At 41.3% G+C, this 17,395-nt stretch overlaps 1 protein-coding gene across 1 annotated transcript in view; it reads right to left on the bottom strand.

The window, feature by feature from the left end:
• Window positions 1-5,707, bottom strand: part of ascc3 (activating signal cointegrator 1 complex subunit 3) — a 229,629-nt gene extending 223,922 nt beyond the window's left edge. The window contains exons 1-3 of the mRNA XM_079692773.1: window positions 5,590-5,707; window positions 4,246-4,379; window positions 2,257-2,398 (exon numbers count right to left, since the gene is read on the bottom strand). Of these exons, the coding sequence (XP_079548899.1) occupies window positions 2,257-2,398; window positions 4,246-4,335 (232 nt within the window). The 5' untranslated portion in view covers window positions 4,336-4,379; window positions 5,590-5,707. The remainder of the gene's footprint in view (window positions 1-2,256; window positions 2,399-4,245; window positions 4,380-5,589) is intronic.
• Between the last annotated feature and the right edge of the window lie 11,688 nt (window positions 5,708-17,395).

The raw sequence follows: 17,395 nt of genomic DNA, 5'->3' as shown, positions 1-17,395 counted from the left end.
ACAACCTCAATCTAAATCTAAAAGTTGATGGCTAAATCAGAGCGTTTGAGAAATTGCGCAAGGCATACAGTAATAGTCCGAATAGTCGATTAATCGTTTCATTAATCGATTATCAAATTAGTCGTTTGTTGCAGCCCTAGTGCAAAGCTCCGCGGAGCACTGCGGCTGAGAAAAGATAAGGCTGAGTGAGTGTGTGTGTGTGTGTGTGTGTGTGTGTGTGGAGCTCCGCAGCGTTACGTCAGTATGCCCCAGAAAAAGAAAAATGGAAAAAGAGAAATATCCAACGAGGTTTTCTGGGGCAGCATAGACAGGTCTGTTCAGTATTAGAGTTTTACTTGCTACAGGGTGTACTTTGAGGGTTTGTGACTTTACATGCATAAAAACCTTCATAACACACAAGGGGACGGGTAATAACCGGAAAAGCATGACATGGGACCTTTAAGACTTAAAGTGGTAGAGGGAGGATTACAGTGTGTACGGCATGCTGTTAAACACCTGTCTCCTGAGTAAATATGATTTATTTTGTAAATTTTCTAAAATAATAATAAATAAATAAATAAAATAAACATTGTTTTTATTATAACATTTCATGTAATGTTCTGGATATGAAAGAGGTCATATTATGGGTTTTTCCATTTGGTGCAGTGTGTTAGATTGTTGTTGCATGTAGGGCACCTCTAAGCGCTGACCAAGTTGACCAATCACAACAGAGCCGGCCAGCTAACCAATCAGAGCAGACTGGGCTCTGGTTTCAGACAGAGGGCGAAAAGAGGTGCTGCAGCACAGGCAGTATGAGAAAAATAAAGAGCTTTTTGAACATTAGAGCATGGAGACATGTCACAGTTGAGACACAGAATATAAATATGAACCTGAAAGTGAGAATAATGTGTCCTCTTTAAGAACACATTTATGAGCAAATGATATGAACTGCCATTCTCTGCCAGAAGCTGATTTACAGTCATCCATAAAACTAAGCCTTTCTAATGTTTAGGAAATATGCATTCATCAGACTAGCTTATAATAGTTTATATTAGTTTTACGCTGATGTTTGTTTACACATCGCATTATTGACAGTTGCACTAAAGAGGCCGATTATTTATTTAGAGAGGATTGCACTGACGAGACATCCGATTTTATTTGTGTTAGTCTGCAATGTTTGTTCTATCTCAGATAAAGGAGATGCTGCTATCTGCTAACAAATGCAGTCAAACTATTTACTTCTCATTCACCAGTTGTTTTTATTTTTAAATGTATTTATATGATTCCCTGTGGACATTTAGTTGATACTTTATCATTTAAAATACAAGCACTGCAGACAAAGTCAACATATAATGCTCAAAGAATACAAAACAATTTCACTTTAACAAATACAATTTGTGTCTGGTTTGTTGTTGTTATTCAGATAAAGAAACAACAAGAAAAAAAAACAATGTGGGCAATGTATATCATCCATTTGCTGCCCTGCTCTCTAAATATCTGCATCTGATATTAAAAAAGGCATATCAGCGGACCAATACTTTATTTTAAGGAACATTTTATTTGAAGATTAACTTTTGATGCTTGGATGCAGTCATACAGTTGTTCTGTACTTTGTGTTGTTAGCTCTCTTTACTCAATGTACTCAATGTATATGGAGTGTCAAGTTCAATTTCTCAGTAGGTTGTTAAATACGTTGTTTATATATATTTTACTGTCTGGGAAATATCATAGTGATCCTTTTATCAATGATTTATTCAGTTGCTCTCACTAGGTGAGGATAAAGAGACAACCTCATTTTCTGGATTTCTATTTTAAGATCTTTAAGACTTTTAGAAAAGCCCTGGGAACCATATTTGTAGTTCTTTTTTAGTACTCTAGTGTTGGCAAACAATCTAATATGCCATTTCTCTAACTTGTTAGCACCAAAAACAATTCTTCCTTTACTTCACAAAGATAAAATGCACCTCAAATCCTGGACAAATAGAATGTAAACTGTCTGCATGACAACATGTCTCTAAATCTGATAAGTGGGTCATTTATTAAAGCCAGACAGAGTGATCTTTCTTTAAACCCACAATGGTTTATACTCCAGACTTTTCAAAGCCATAAAACAATAACATGGTAATTTCAGGAGCTGGTAAGTGTTTCATAATCACTTTTAGTCGCAAACAGAAAAGGGCATTGTGTTATTTTTAACTGTGTTTTCATCAGTGTAACACAAACATGAAAATACATTGAGAGACAAGAAAATGGATTTGAGGCTGAGGAGTTAATTACCAATTTCCTTGGCTGCCTGAAGGAGGCTCTTCAGTTCAGCTTGCTGTTTAGCGTTGTCCTGATTCTCCGAGCAGAGATGGACAATCTTCTGCCACGTCACACCCTCTCTGGCAAACAGCTCCCGCCTCTTCAGCCGCTTGGTCTAACATGAAGCACAGGGAGAAAAACAATTTCATTTCAACAAGGACAGCAGGAGTACTTACTGCTGTCATAATGACAGGTATTTTAACCGCCCACAAAACCTTGGATAAGACAAAAGAAGCCCAATATTTTGTCAAAGCAGGATGAAGTGAAAAAAGCATTCATAAATAAATAAATAATGTTGTTAGCTTGGATGTAAGGACAACTGTCGTGGCTATCCAATATGCCATTGAATGTTAAAGAGAACAACAAATCCTAATCTGTGCCTCTACTGTGACATGTCTCCATGCTTTAATGTTCCAAAAACTCTTTATTTTTCTCATACTGCCTGTGCTGCAGCACCTCTTTTCACCCTCTGTCTGAAACCAGAGCCCAGTCTGCTCTGACTGGTTGTCTGGCTGGCTCTGTTGTGATTGGTCAACCGCTTGGAGACATACTGCCCCTATCGAGTGCAATGTTTTGGAGCGGAAGCCAATAGAAACGTGAGTGTTATGTAGTGATGTCCCTCTTTAATCTCGCCATATTTCCGAAACTTTCCTTTCATGCAACTGAATTTTTTCAGATTCACCTCAAACTAGTGCTATCATTTGAAAATGGTGCATATATAACACCTGACTTTTAACACTGGCACAAATGAATGCAATTGTGATATTGAGCTTTCAAATTGTAGTTACAAATGCATCTTTAGCAGTATGTGTATTTCTGTAGAAAATCCAGTGTTAATGAGAATAAGCTTATTTTGAAGCGTCTGCCTATAGAGCAGTGAGGTATTAAAAGTGAGCAGCTCGGAGGTCAGGAGAGGCATTAACACAATGACTCCATTACAGTCTACAGCTCCATGCCTTCTAAAACTAAGCATTTTAGCAAAGGCTGAGAGATAATCTCAGAGCTGCTTCAGGCTTCTTTTCTCTGGAGAAGCACTTTTTGTGCTGAGAGGATTTAACTGGAGGTGAGCCAGGTACAGGGAACAGCTTAATCGGCACCCACTTTCATTTCAAATCTCACGAAGAGGCAACTGATCTGAAAAAAAAAATCAGTAAGATAAGAGTGAAAAGCAATGATTGGAATGCTGATTAAATGGTGAAAGCCAAAATAAGATACAAAACACAGGTAGAAATGTTTGAAAGCAAACCAGTGAGGATAAAGCAAACAATCCACCCAGATATTGTCCACCTGCAAGCAGTGGACATTGTGGTAAAAACTTCAAAGGAGGTAAGAATCTAGAATAGCATTTGCACGCTTCATATGAATTTGACAAAACAGCAGTTTGATGTCAGAGAGATCTCTGTCAGGCTTTATCGTCAGCATTCACAGAGACAGAGCACTGGCTTTAGGCTGAAACAGTTCCTGGGTCAAGTAGTTGCACACAAGCATGAACACTGTGGTCGTTTGTTATTATTCTAAAAATAGATTTTAATCAATATTTCTCCCCAAACTACGTGTGACACGTGTAACAAGTAGGCCATATCAACTTAAAAGGTTTTAATATGACAGGAGAGCTTTGAACTGATGTCAGACACTGGAGATCTATTAAAAGTTACAGCCTGAGCATATAGACATACTGTATGCTGAGTCACCGTAGTGACACAGCTTCTGCCCAACCAACTTTACCAATAGGCACCTGTGGGGACAAAATGTTAAAGCTCCGAGGCCATTTGCCTGCATGACACAAGGGAGTGAGAGGAGAGGCAATGACAAAGATGACTACAACTAAAACTAAAGGGCCTCATTTAAAATGTAGACAAGTAGACAGCAGGGGGTCGGCACAAAGTCCTCAAACGTTACTAAATATAACGTTATATTGTGACGATAGAGACAGACTTCCCATTACCCATGAACTGGTCTCACCTTCAGATCGTAGAGCTGTTCATTAAAATCCTCCTTCTTGCTGACAGTGGAGAAGGAGCGCAGAGCCCCTGTGAGTCGAGGAGGAGACATTGTTCTCTGATGCTCTCATCCAAACACTGCTCCTCCAGAAGGTTCTATCACACAGATACAGAGAATGAAATGAACCTTCATGGCAGAATGGTTACTTCATGACATCAACAGTTGTGTAAAGTAACTAAGTACATTTACTCAAGTACTGTACTTAAGAACAATTTTGAGGTACTTGTACTTTAGAGGATTATCTCCATGTTCTGCTCTTTGTACTTCTACCTCACTACAATTCAGAGGTAAACATTGTACTTTATGATAGTACTATTTATGCTACGTATTCTTCTTTCTGTGTCTTTGTATGCACCATTTATTTCAAAGCTAATTCCTTGTTTGTGTGAACCTACTTGGTAATACAACTGATTCTGGGTTAGGGTGAGCGCAAAATAACTCAATCTGCATAATACATATTTTCACTTTTGGTACTCTAAGTATATTTTGATGCTTATACTTTTGTACTTTTACTTGAGTAACATTGTGAATGCAGGACTTTTACTTGTAGCAAGACTATTCCTACTCTCTGGTACTTCTACTTTTACTCAAGTACAAGATCTGAATACTTCTCCCACCTCTGGCCATCAATAGTACATAACGTGTCTATAGAGATACACACTCAACTCCTATAGAAAACAGGTACGTTCAGTTGATCTGAACGAAAATCACACACACAAACATGGACAGTATTAGCAGATGTTACACGTCGTTGGGGTCTTTTTTTATTCTTCGGAATACAATGGGTCCTAAAAAACACCTGATAACAGCTAAATATATGACTGTAATAGCTGAAAGTTATACGCAATGAAGCTCCATTGTGTTGGGAACAAAGACTGCATGGTAGATAGGATGTTCGGCAAATTGAATACTGGATACTATCGATTCCAAAAGACATAATGTCAACTTTATAAACATAACATGATAACGTGACTACAAAAATGATTAAGCCAGCTTTTTTAATCCACCTAACGTCATTATGTGCAGGCGTTAACGCCATGTCTTGCTTTTATTACTGTTTAAACTATATGTTTTCTTATGCCACTTACATAAGAAGTTACACAAGACGTTACAAAATATAAATATGCTTCTTAATGTTGTCTGTGTTGCTAGCTGGTGTTAGCTTGCCAAGCCTGGCTGTCATTTCTAAAACCCTTTTAATGTAACGTTAGCTTCAGGGCTGTGGAAAACTGTCAATGTCAAACCAATTGCCACAAAGTATTAGCCAGTCTAAAACTTCATATTTCAATATGTAACTAGGCCTACCTTCCAAATCGCTTTGCAGAACGGTCTGTGAGAAGCGTGTGACTGCTGGCCTACCAGCAGATGTCAACACAACTCGCTCACATACCATGAATCATGGGAACTGTAGTTCGTTAGAGAAACTACACAAAGGAAGCTTCGACTAATCTGACTACATTTCCCATCTACACCTTGGAATGCCACATCACACAAGATTTGCTTTTTATAGTTACCGGCGTACACCGAAACCAACAACTGCGGTGTCTCTACTCGAATTAAAACGGGGTACGCGGCTAAAAGCCGGTATTAACCAGGTGACAACCAAACTGGATTGTGCGTCTGAGTCTGCTTCATGTTGTGGATCTATTGGCTTTACTTAGGTCTCTTTTGCCCGATGTTCTTTAGTCCAATCATTATAATGACTAACTTCACAAAGCCGGACGCCCCGGTACCCATAACAAGCACAAACACAAAAACTGCAGTTTACTGGGAAAACGAAACTTCTCTGACAGCATCCCATTCGAGCCTATCACAACCATCCATGATCACAATATTCATAGAAACAAAAAAGTGTGCAACATTATCCAGCATTTTTATATCAATTAGGTATTTTCAACAAGTACTTGCCAGATTTGCATACATTTTGCTATTGATATTTAATAATATTTCATGATGATTTGGGGAACTCTGACAATCCGTGTATCTACCGTCCATTTATTTTTCTTTATTAAACAAGTAAACGGAAGAGCGTCTGAAGAGGTTTCTAAATACTCAAATTTCCCCTCCTCGACTCCTTTCCTCGACTCCTATCCTCGAGACTTGGGGCCGCCCACAGGAGATGCGAGCGGAGGACTGAGGAGGGGAACCGAGGAGAGAGGAGTGGAAGCAGCAGGCGGTTAGAGAAATGAGAACTCCTCTCCTCTGAGCGGTCATTTTAAAGAGACGTCCATAAATGATGACAGGAGGTACAGCAGCACTCTGATGGACAGATGTGTTCATGATGACTTATATATATTTACTTTTAATTAATTGACAGTGCGGTATAATGAGACAATAACAGGCTACAGATGCGGACGTATACACACACATATATTTATATAAATATATACAATTTCAGAATCAAACAAGTATGAGAGCACTCTCATAATAACGTAACACAATCAGAGACTGGATATATCCCAGCCTCTCTCTGGTCCCTGAAATGGGGAATTGAAATTACGGGCCAAAAGTTGTAGGCCTACAAGTATTAAAAAAAAGTAAGTATATGACACCAAACCAACTGAGACCCGTCTGTCCGCATCTACGCACTGTAACACACACACACACACACACACACACACACACACACACACACACACACACACACACACACACACACACACACACACACACACACACACACACACACACACACACACACACACACACACACACACACACACACACACACACACACACACACACACACACACACACACACACACACACACACACAGCTCCTAAAGCATAATCAGGCTACAGCCGTTGTGTATTTTATTATGTGAAGCACTAAATGGTCTTAGAAAAATATCGACCCCTGTTATACTGATTGATATATATTATACACACACTGCTCTGCTTTCTGCACGGACCTCACAGCTGTTCTCACTGTAAACCTCGCGTTGCCGTTCAAGCAGTTACTAAAATAATATCCAAGGGATGCATGCAGAGCTGTCATTGGCTGAGATAACTCCGGCCGTGCGTAACGCCTCCACCGTTCCCGGAAATGCATCCGCGGAGGAGCCGTGGAGGACCCATCAGTGTCTCCTCGGTTAGAGCTCCTCCTGAGAGCCTCCTCGATGCTCGATTCTTGGTCCTCGAAGTGCATTTAGAGAAATGAGATGTCGTTCAAAAATGACGCGCTGAAATTCATTTCCGGGTCACTACCGGAGGACCGAGGAGTCGAGGAGTCGAGGAGGGGAAATTTGAGTATTGAGAAACCTCTTGAGGGGCGTTTTTGCTTTTTACCTTACTGTCAAATGGTCCTTGGAGCGAGGGGCGGGGCGAAACTCACGGAAGTGATTTCAAAACAAAAGCACTCGTTTGCTAAAATCACACTTTGGCCCAATCCCAAATCACACTCCTCCTCCGTTTGCGCGGAGGGTCTGCCATGTTAAGTGCTGTTCCAAACCAACGAGTGAGGAGGGGGAGTGGGCTATCAAGCCCTCAAACAGCGAGTCTGCAGCGGTGCTGATTTGAGACCGGTCTCTACCTGACCAGAGTCACAACGCTGTGTGTGTCCGTCAGGAAACAGGCTGTTTACAAGTAGTTCCAGCAACATCCACTGATAAACTACGATGTTAACAACCTCATGGTAACCTATATTTTTTACTTAGGCCCAATCCCAAACCACTCCCTCGACCCTACCCCTCCGTGACAGAGTGAACTCCGTCTGTAGCCACACTCGCAGGTCAACGAGGCTCCCTCCTGTCAGATGGAGGGAGTAAATACAGCGGCAAGCTTTGGGACGGCCTCCCCTCCCTCCGGCAGAAACAGGAAATGCCGTAACTGAATGCAGGGTTCCTGCAGGTTTCGCCAACTCAAATTTAAGACTTTTTAAGACCTTTTTAAGACCACTTTGAATAGAATTTAAGACCTATTTCACGGCAAGAAAGTATGAAGGAAAATTGCTATGAAAGAAGAAATATGTCCCATAATTACTTACAAAGTAAATTAATTCATGTTCAACATAAGAACATAACAGTACCCAGAACTGTGTTAGCCTGTTAGACAAAAAGTGTGTATGCGTGTGTGTCTGTGTTCGGGCTGTGCAATTAATCGTATTTTAAATCGCAATTACGATTTTGGCCTGCCACAAATACGAAAACAACATAATCGAAAAACGATAATTTAGCTTTGCTAGGTTGTGACAGTGCACTGCAACATATTTGATCTAATTAATTTTAGTCTCATTTATTTTTATTTATCATATTTATATATGTTTAGTAGCTTGTGGAAGTGCGCTCCAAAATATTTATTGATCTTGTTTATTGGTATTTATTATTTTGATATTATCATTTATTTAATTAATTTTTGTATAGGTTTTTCCGTTGAATTATACGTTCAGGGTAACCAACAGTTAAAAAGATACTATTCAAATTATTATTTGTTTTAAAGTTCAATAAATGGATGTTTTCAAAGTCAGTGAATAATCATATTTAATAATCGTGATATCAATTATTGACCAAAATAATGATGGTTGGTTTCTAACATGATTTTTGCCATAATCGAGCAGCCTTAGTGTGTGTGTGTGTGTGTGTGTGTGTGTGTGTGTGTGTGTGTGTGTGTGTGTGTGTGTGTGTGTGTGTGTGTGTGTGTGTGTGTGTGTGTGTGTGTGTGTGTGTGTGTGTGTGTGTGTGTGTGTGGTTACTGGTTACTTTGCAGCCCGGACATTTCCCCCAAAACACATTTAGACGCGATTGCAACACAGAAGTACCTTTCAAATCCGATCCTTTTTAAGACCTTCTAAATCATATTTAAGAACTTTTTAAGGCCTTAAATTCATATGATCAAATGTAAGACTTTTTAAGACCCCGCGGCCCCTGTGTATGTAACAACGGTTTCAAATCAGCATCTCTTAGACAAAAAGTTTAAATGAATAACTCAAATAAAACTCCAAACATCTTTCATTGTGTTTCAAAGCTCTTTTAGTTTTAAACCTGATGTTTATAAGCTTCTTAGTTTTTGCAACGGTCTTTAAATCTACACAACTTTATAATAAAATGCACACATTTACCTTTTTCTAGACTAGACACAGGTATGATCCTAAGTTAAAAACATATGAGGTTATCATGAGGTTGTTAACATCGGAGTTTATCAGTGGATGTTTGCTGGAACTACTTGTTAACAGCTTGTTTCCTAACGGGCACACACAGCGTGACTCCGGTCAGATAGAGACCGGTCTCAAGTCAGCACCGCTGCAGACTTGCTGTTTGAGGGCTTGTGTTAAGTATTATTATTTGATGACGCCCTTAGTCTGTGTACTACGGTAGCAGTCGTACTGTTATTCTGTTCTTGTATGAAGGTACGTCCTAATGTGACGTCACTACGTTGACTGTTGTCAGTCTGTGAATAAACTTACCGGAGACATGCTGAAGAGAATACCGAGTCTGATTTACTTATTGTTCATACGCGATTCATGTGCACCCAAGCTTAACAGGTTATGGGCCCAGGCAGAGTTGGACACAAACCGACTTGGAGATAAGTGAGTTAGATTATCGGAAGAAGTGTTACGCGACGTATTACGCGTTAGCCAATTAAGCTAACAAGCTAGCTTAGCAAGTGAAGTATATTAGCAAGCTAGTAGCCCTCGCGGTAAAGTTGGCGTGCAAAAATGGCAAGCAGAGCAACAGGTCTCCTGGCACCGCAGCTCTTATTCAAAGGATGTGAAGATAAGTATGACCTTTGGGAAACAAGATTCCTAGGCTGCTTACATACTCTGAGGCTAAAAGAGACTATCTTACATGAGCCCACCGGTGCTGATCAAGAACAGCTAGATGCAGATAGAAGGAAGAATGCTGATTGCTATGCTGAGCTAATAAGGCTGATAGATGATAAGAGCCTGTCGCTAATAAGACATGAGGCCGCAGATGACGGCAGGAAGGCTCTGAAAATACTGAAAGAACATTATTCAGGGAAAAGCAAGCCGAGGATAATAAACTTATACACGTCGTTAACGAGGCTGCACATGGCAGACAACGAGAGTGTTACCGACTACATGATAAGGGCAGAGAACGTGATTACAGCCCTGAGAGATGCAGGCGAGACCATGAGTGATGGACTGACCATAGCCATGATACTAAATGGGTTACCAGACTCCTTCAAGCCATTCGCCGTCCATGTAACACAGAACGAAGATAACGTTACGTTCACAGACTTTAGAAGAAGATTAAGGGTCTATGAAGAGTCAGAGAAAATGAACACAGCAGAATCCACAGATAATGTGATGAAAACATGTGCAAGGCAAGGCCGAGGCACCAAGACGCACGCTAGCAACAGAAGAGATGAAGATGCCAATGTGACGTGCTACAAGTGTGGAATAAAAGGACACATATCAAGAAAATGTTTTCGAAAAGTGTGGTGCGGTTACTGCAAAAGGAATACACACGATGAATCACTCTGTAAGAAAAAGGGGGGAGAAGATGGTGCCAGAAAAGTCGCAGAGGAACAGAATGGCGACCAAGACCATCTCTTCAAGGCCAAGCACACAAAGAGCGGGAAACCACCAGACAACGTGAAGATGAAAGGCATCATGGTGGACGCAGGAGCGACATCCCACATCGTGAACGACATCGGAAAGTTTAAAAGCTTCGACGATTCATTCCAGCCCGAGTCTCATTCAGTGGAGTTAGCTGACGGGACCAAGTGCAATGGAACAGCACAGAGAAGAGGAACGGCGGTGATATGTCTATTAGACGACGCCGGACGACAACACAGAGCACAGCTACGGGATGCACTGTACATGCCCTCATACCCACATGACATCTTTTCGGTGGCAAGAGCAACAAACGGAGGGGCGACAATCACCTTCAAGAAAGGGGACAGTCACATGGTTACCAAAGACGGCAGCAGGTTTGACATCCATGAAAGTGTAAATTTGTATTACTTACCAACTGTTGAGGGGAATGTTGACCAATGTAAAGGGTGTCACGACATGCAAACTTGGCATGACATTTTGGGTCATTGCAATTACGAAGATGTACAAAATTTACAAGGTGTAGTGAAAGGCATGGAGATAAGAGGAAGTGCAGTCAAACCAGCTCAGTTGTGTGAAGTGTGTACACAGGGCAAGTTCACCCAAACGAGAAATAGGGAGCCAGACAAAAAGGCTAAGATGCCCTTAGAACTAGTCCACACAGACTTAGCCGGTCCCATGTCAACACCAAGCATAGAAGGGCACAGATATACACAGTCTTTTACAGACGACTACTCTGGTACTATTTTTGTGTATTTTCTAAGGTCCAAGAGTGATACAGTGCAGGCCACAGAAAGGTTCTTAGCAGACATAGCACCTTACGGAGAAGTTAAGTGTATCCGTTCAGATAACGGCACTGAGTTTACAAGCCGAGACTTCCAGGCACTGTTAACCAAAAATAGGATTAGACACGAGACGTCTGCACCCTATTCACCCCACCAAAATGGTACAGCAGAGAGAGGTTGGCGAACTCTCTATGATATGGGCAGATGCTTACTGATAGAAAGCAAGTTACCAAATAAACTATGGAACTACGCCATACAGACAGCAGCTTATGTAAGGAACAGGTGTTACAGTAGGCGCACAAAGAAAACGCCATACGAGCTGTTCACAGGCAAAGAACCAAATATATCCAAACTTCAGAAATTTGGGTCAGTGTGTTTTGCTTACAAACAAGAGAAGGGAAAGCTCGACCCTAGGTGTGAGCAAGGTGTTTTCATAGGCTATGATAAAAATAGCCCAGCTTACCTGGTGTATTATCCAGACACAGAGAGGGTCCAAAAGCACAGATTGGTAAAATTCACAACAAAGGGGGATAAAGAAAAGGAAACACAAACACCAGAGTCATACAATGAATATGGTGATAGTGATGTACATCCCAGGGTCAAGGACAGCGATGAAAATGTTGTTGATGAATGTGATGTGGGAAATGTGCCAGGTCAAGATACTCAAAGTGGTGCTTCTGGGACTTTACCTGAACAGACTGAACGTACACAGCCGGGTAAAGTCACCGAGACTCCAAACAGAAAAAACCCACCCAGAACCAGGAGGAGACCAGCTCACCTACAGGAGTTTGAGACTGACGATACGGAGGACAAACTGCAAACATGCATGGATTTTTGTTACAGAGCAGTATGCGGCATTCCTCAAACCTTCCAGGACGCCATAGCGTCACCCAAATCAAGGCAGTGGAAAAATGCCATGAACGAGGAGATGAGATCACTGGAGGAGAACGAGACCTTCAACCTCACCCAATTGCCACCAGGCAAACGGGCAGTGGGGGGTAGATGGGTCTACGCACTCAAGAGTGACATTGATGGGTCAGACAAGTACAAGGCGCGATTTGTAGCTAAAGGCTACAGTCAGAAACCAGGAATCGACTATGATGAGACATTCTCACCCACAGCTGATATGACAAGTGTAAGAGTACTCATGCAAAAGGCAGCACAGGAGAACTTAATCTTACACCAAATGGATGTTAAAACAGCCTATTTACATGCACCCATTGATTGTGAAATATATATGACACAACCAGAAGGTTATGAGAAACAGTCAAAAACAGGTGAAGAGTTAGTATGCAAGTTGCACAAATCTCTCTATGGTTTAAAGCAGTCAGGCAGAAACTGGAATGCTATGTTACATACATGTTTGACTGAAAATGGTTTTGTACAAAACCCCGCTGATCACTGTGTGTATACAAGAGAAAAGCACAGCGAAAAGGTAATCCTAATAATATGGGTTGACGATCTCATTATAGCAGCCAGCAACGAGGGTGTATTGGAAAGTGTAAAGGGGATGCTCACTGAAAGGTTCAAAATGAAAAACCTGGGAAAGTTGAAATATTTCTTAGGTATAGATTTTGAGCAAACAGAAGGTCAAGTCAAAATGTCTCAAAAGAGATATGTGAGCAAAATACTGGAGAGATTTGAAATGCAGGATTGCAAGTCCAGAGACACACCATGTGAGCCAAAACTAGAATACACAGCAGACGCTGAAAACATTAAAGAGCCAAGAAAGTACAGGGAGGCAGTAGGAAGTTTAATCTACTTGTCCACATGCACTCGACCAGATATATGTTTTGTGGTCAGTAAACTATCTCAGCACTTTGCTGAACCAACTGAAGAGCACTGGAACACAGTAAAACATGTGTTCAGATACCTTAAAGGTACAGCAGAACAGGGGTTATGCTTTAAGAGAAATGACACAGATAGACTAGGTCTGAGAGTGTACAGTGATGCTGACTGGGCATCAGACGTAACAGACAGACGTAGTACATCAGGATATTGTGCCAGTCTCAGTGAAGGAAGCTCCTTGATCTCATGGAAGGCAAGGAAACAACCTACGGTTGCACTATCTACCTGCGAGGCAGAGTACATGGCCTTAGCATCAGCCATACAGGAATACATCTACTTAGAACAATTACTCAGAGGTATAGACAAATACAAATATGCACAAACAAAGGTGTACGAAGACAACCAAGGTACTATAGCACTAGCCAGAAACCCAGTAAACAGGCAAAGGTGCAAGCACATTGATATTAAGTACCATTTCATAAGGGAGACTGTAAATAGTGGAAAGGTAATTTTGGAATACTGTCCTACTGAGCAAATGATCGCTGATGTGATGACAAAACCAGCCACCAAAATAAAGCTAAAGAGGTTTGCTCAGGATATGTTTGGCACCTAGAAGGGCAAAGAGTTAACATAGTTAAGGTAAAAGAAAAAGAAGCCTTATTTTGTTTTGTTCTCAGGTAACCCAGTAAGCTAAGAGCGAGTGGGGGTGTTAAGTATTATTATTTGATGACGCCCTTAGTCTGTGTACTACGGTAGCAGTCGCACTGTTATTCTGTTCTTGTATGAAGGTACGTCCTAATGTGACGTCACTACGTTGACTGTTGTCAGTCTGTGAATAAACTTACCGGAGACATGCTGAAGAGAATACCGAGTCTGATTTACTTATTGTTCATACGCGATTCATGTGCACCCAAGCTTAACAGCTTGATAGGCCACTCCCCCTCCACACCGCTCCACACTCGTTGCTTTGGAACAGCCCTCAATATGGCGGACCCTCCGCATGAATGCGCAAACGGAGGGTTAGGGTGTAGGGATAGGGTGTAGGGGGCGGTTTGGGAATGGGCCTTAGGATCATACCTGTGTTTAGTCTAGAAAAAGCTAAATGTGTGCATTTTATTATAAAGTTGTGTATATTTACAGACTGTTGCAAAAACTAAGAAGCTTATAAACATCAGATTTAACACAATTAAAGATGTTTGGAGTTGTATTTGAGTTATTAATTTACATTTTTTGTCAAAGAGATGCTGATTTGAAACCGTTGTTACATACAGTTACGGCATTTCCTGTTTCTTCCGGAGAGAGGGGAGTTTGTCCCAAAGCTTGCCGCTCTATTTATACTGTTAGAAATTAAAATCAATGTTTTATGGCATAATTTGGTTAGAACATACCGTCAGTTTAAATGCTATTTTATTCTGGAAAAAACCGGAAGTTCTCAATACCAAGCTTTTATTCTGAAAATCCTTCATGACGACATCCGGGATTACCGTCCAGTAGTATCATTAAATTGGCTATTGACGCCGTTAACATGTATTACATATAAAGTTATGAAAGTGATAAGGAGGAGAAAGGGCATGTGGAAGTAAGCAATGAATGTAAAATGTCGAAATCCTCAGTTTAACGCAATATCGGACACAGAAGAAGGAGGGGGAAGTCTCCGACGTCACCACAGCCCCTAGAGAGGAGGAGCGGGAAGGACGAATGCTTGTGGGCTCTCTTGAGCTCGGCCGACCACTGCGAGAGGAAGCTGCAGCCTTTCTCTCCTCACTGAAAATATTCTGCTTGTAACATAACCGCGCCTTTTTTAATTAAAGTACCCATTTGAACCTTCTCAGAGACTCCATTTAGTCTCCTTTTTAAAGCTTCTCTCCTCGACGCGAGAATAACGAACACAGTTAACAATACCCTTAACCCTTAATGGAGGGAACTTCATTCAGCTGCGAGTGTGGCTACAGACGGAGTTCACTCCGTCACGTCACGCATTCTGGTGAGATCAGGGGGGTATACTACGAAGCAGGATTTTCGCTTCGCCGGCTAACTTCAGGGGAAACTCGGGCTTTCCGGTCCTACGAAGCTGGTTCTCTTTTTAGCATGCTAGATCTCCATGGTAACTTATGCTGTGCGGCTAACCTGGGGGGTATACTACGAATCTAGTTCAACATATCCTTATGGGCTCAGAACAGTCTCATAATACACACATGCACACAGAAGGATTCACACTTGTATTTCATGATCCGCAAAAGGATTCACACTTGTATTTCCGGTTCCACACTTGTGTTTTTCAATGCACACACAAATGGGTTCCGTGTCATATACTATATGTAAATAAAATCCAAATACAGAAAAAAGTTTTAAATGTGTATTTTTGATCCAAACATATATTTTTTTCCGTTTAAAACCTCTGAACCTGCAAACACAAACCGCTTTCTGTGCATGGATCGCTGTGCATTCGTGTGTGGTTTTTTTGAGACTCCCCTGACGGTCAGCCGATTCGTACTTGTAATTTTGTCTATCTATAGCCAATCAGATGTCTCCTCAATTCTAAGCCAATCACATAGACATTGAACTGTCAATGGGGGGAAGCCCCGCCGGTCATTATCGGCCGATATTCACTCTAAATAGTTTGATCGGTGCTCTCTATAAAGGCCGATCAGGAGAGCTGGATCTGATCGATATGAACATAAACGCGAGTGAAGTGTAACCGGACGCGAGAGAGAGATCAGATCAGCTGCTGAGTCTGACGGAGACATGCAGCTCTGCATGATCACCTGAAGCTCCGCCCTCTGTTGAGCGAGCTGACTGGACTGCGCAAAATGCGTATATGACATGTCATGAACGCAAGAAATCATACCCTCGTGGGGGGGCGCTCATGTGATTGGCTTAGACTGGAAGAGACATCTGATTGGCTATAGATGAGAGAAATTACAAGTACGAATCGGGTGAGCGTCAGGGGAGTCTCAAAAAACCCACACACGAATGCACAGCGATCCATGCACAGAAAGCTGTTTGTGTTTGCAGGTTCAGGGGATTTAAACGGAAAACAAATATGTGTGGATCAAAAATACATATGTAAAACCTTTTTCTGTGTGAATCCTTTTGCGGATCATGAAATACAAGTGTGAATCCTTCTGCGTGCATGTGTGTATTATGAGACTGTTCTGAGCCCATATATCCTGGATATGTTTTGAGTTATCCGGTTGACTTAATCCAAAACAAAGCCACTCTCGCTAAACTGTCCTACAATGTTGGCTATCAACTCGTTCGCTCAAGCCAGCCATGTCCTATCTAGTTAGGTGCGCGTTCACATGAAAGGGGTGGTATCTGGAGCATTCGACCAATCACAAACATGGAGAAGCGTACTGACAGTGCAGCGTCATACTTCCTGATTGAATGAAAAGTCAACTATAATATTAGTCAAATATGAAGAAGTTAAACTTTAAACATCCATGACTTAAACACTTTATCCAGGATAAAAGCAACATTGCTGCACCTGCAAGGTGAATACAGCTGGTAAAAGAAAAAGTGTTTGAATGTGTACATTAGCAGTTTTATGATATCACTGCCCCGTCTAAGACACGAGTGGATCTGACTTTAATTACATTTGACTCGAGTGTTTTGTCAACTTAATGTGTTCCTTAAAATAATACTTCTGCATACAGTATGTGACACTGTGAGTGTTGCACGGCCAGATACGGCTCGGCTAACTCAGATAAGGAAATATATGATACATTATGATGTGATATGATGTGATATGAATGATAATGGGACACATCGACGTCTGCACTCACAGTGCCGCGGACTGTAGGCTACGTATTGTTACTTTGATCCGGTTACTTATGTTGTGGCAGATATTTAATTAAGCTTTCTTCACATAATAGTATAATAATAGCTATAATAGTCCGATTGCTCTGAAGATGGGAGGTGATATTCTATTCATTTTCACGTTCACACAGCGGTGATTTTGGCCGACCGTCTTTCCTGCAACGGCAGTTTAAACGGTATTTCCTCCGCACACTTAGCTCTGATT

This window comes from Notothenia rossii (assembly GCF_949606895.1).
Source record: "Notothenia rossii genome assembly, chromosome: 7".
In the NCBI taxonomy this organism is placed as follows: domain Eukaryota; kingdom Metazoa; phylum Chordata; class Actinopteri; order Perciformes; family Nototheniidae; genus Notothenia; species Notothenia rossii.
Note: the sequence above shows the minus strand (reverse complement) of the source record. Positions and strands in the feature narration are given on the sequence as shown.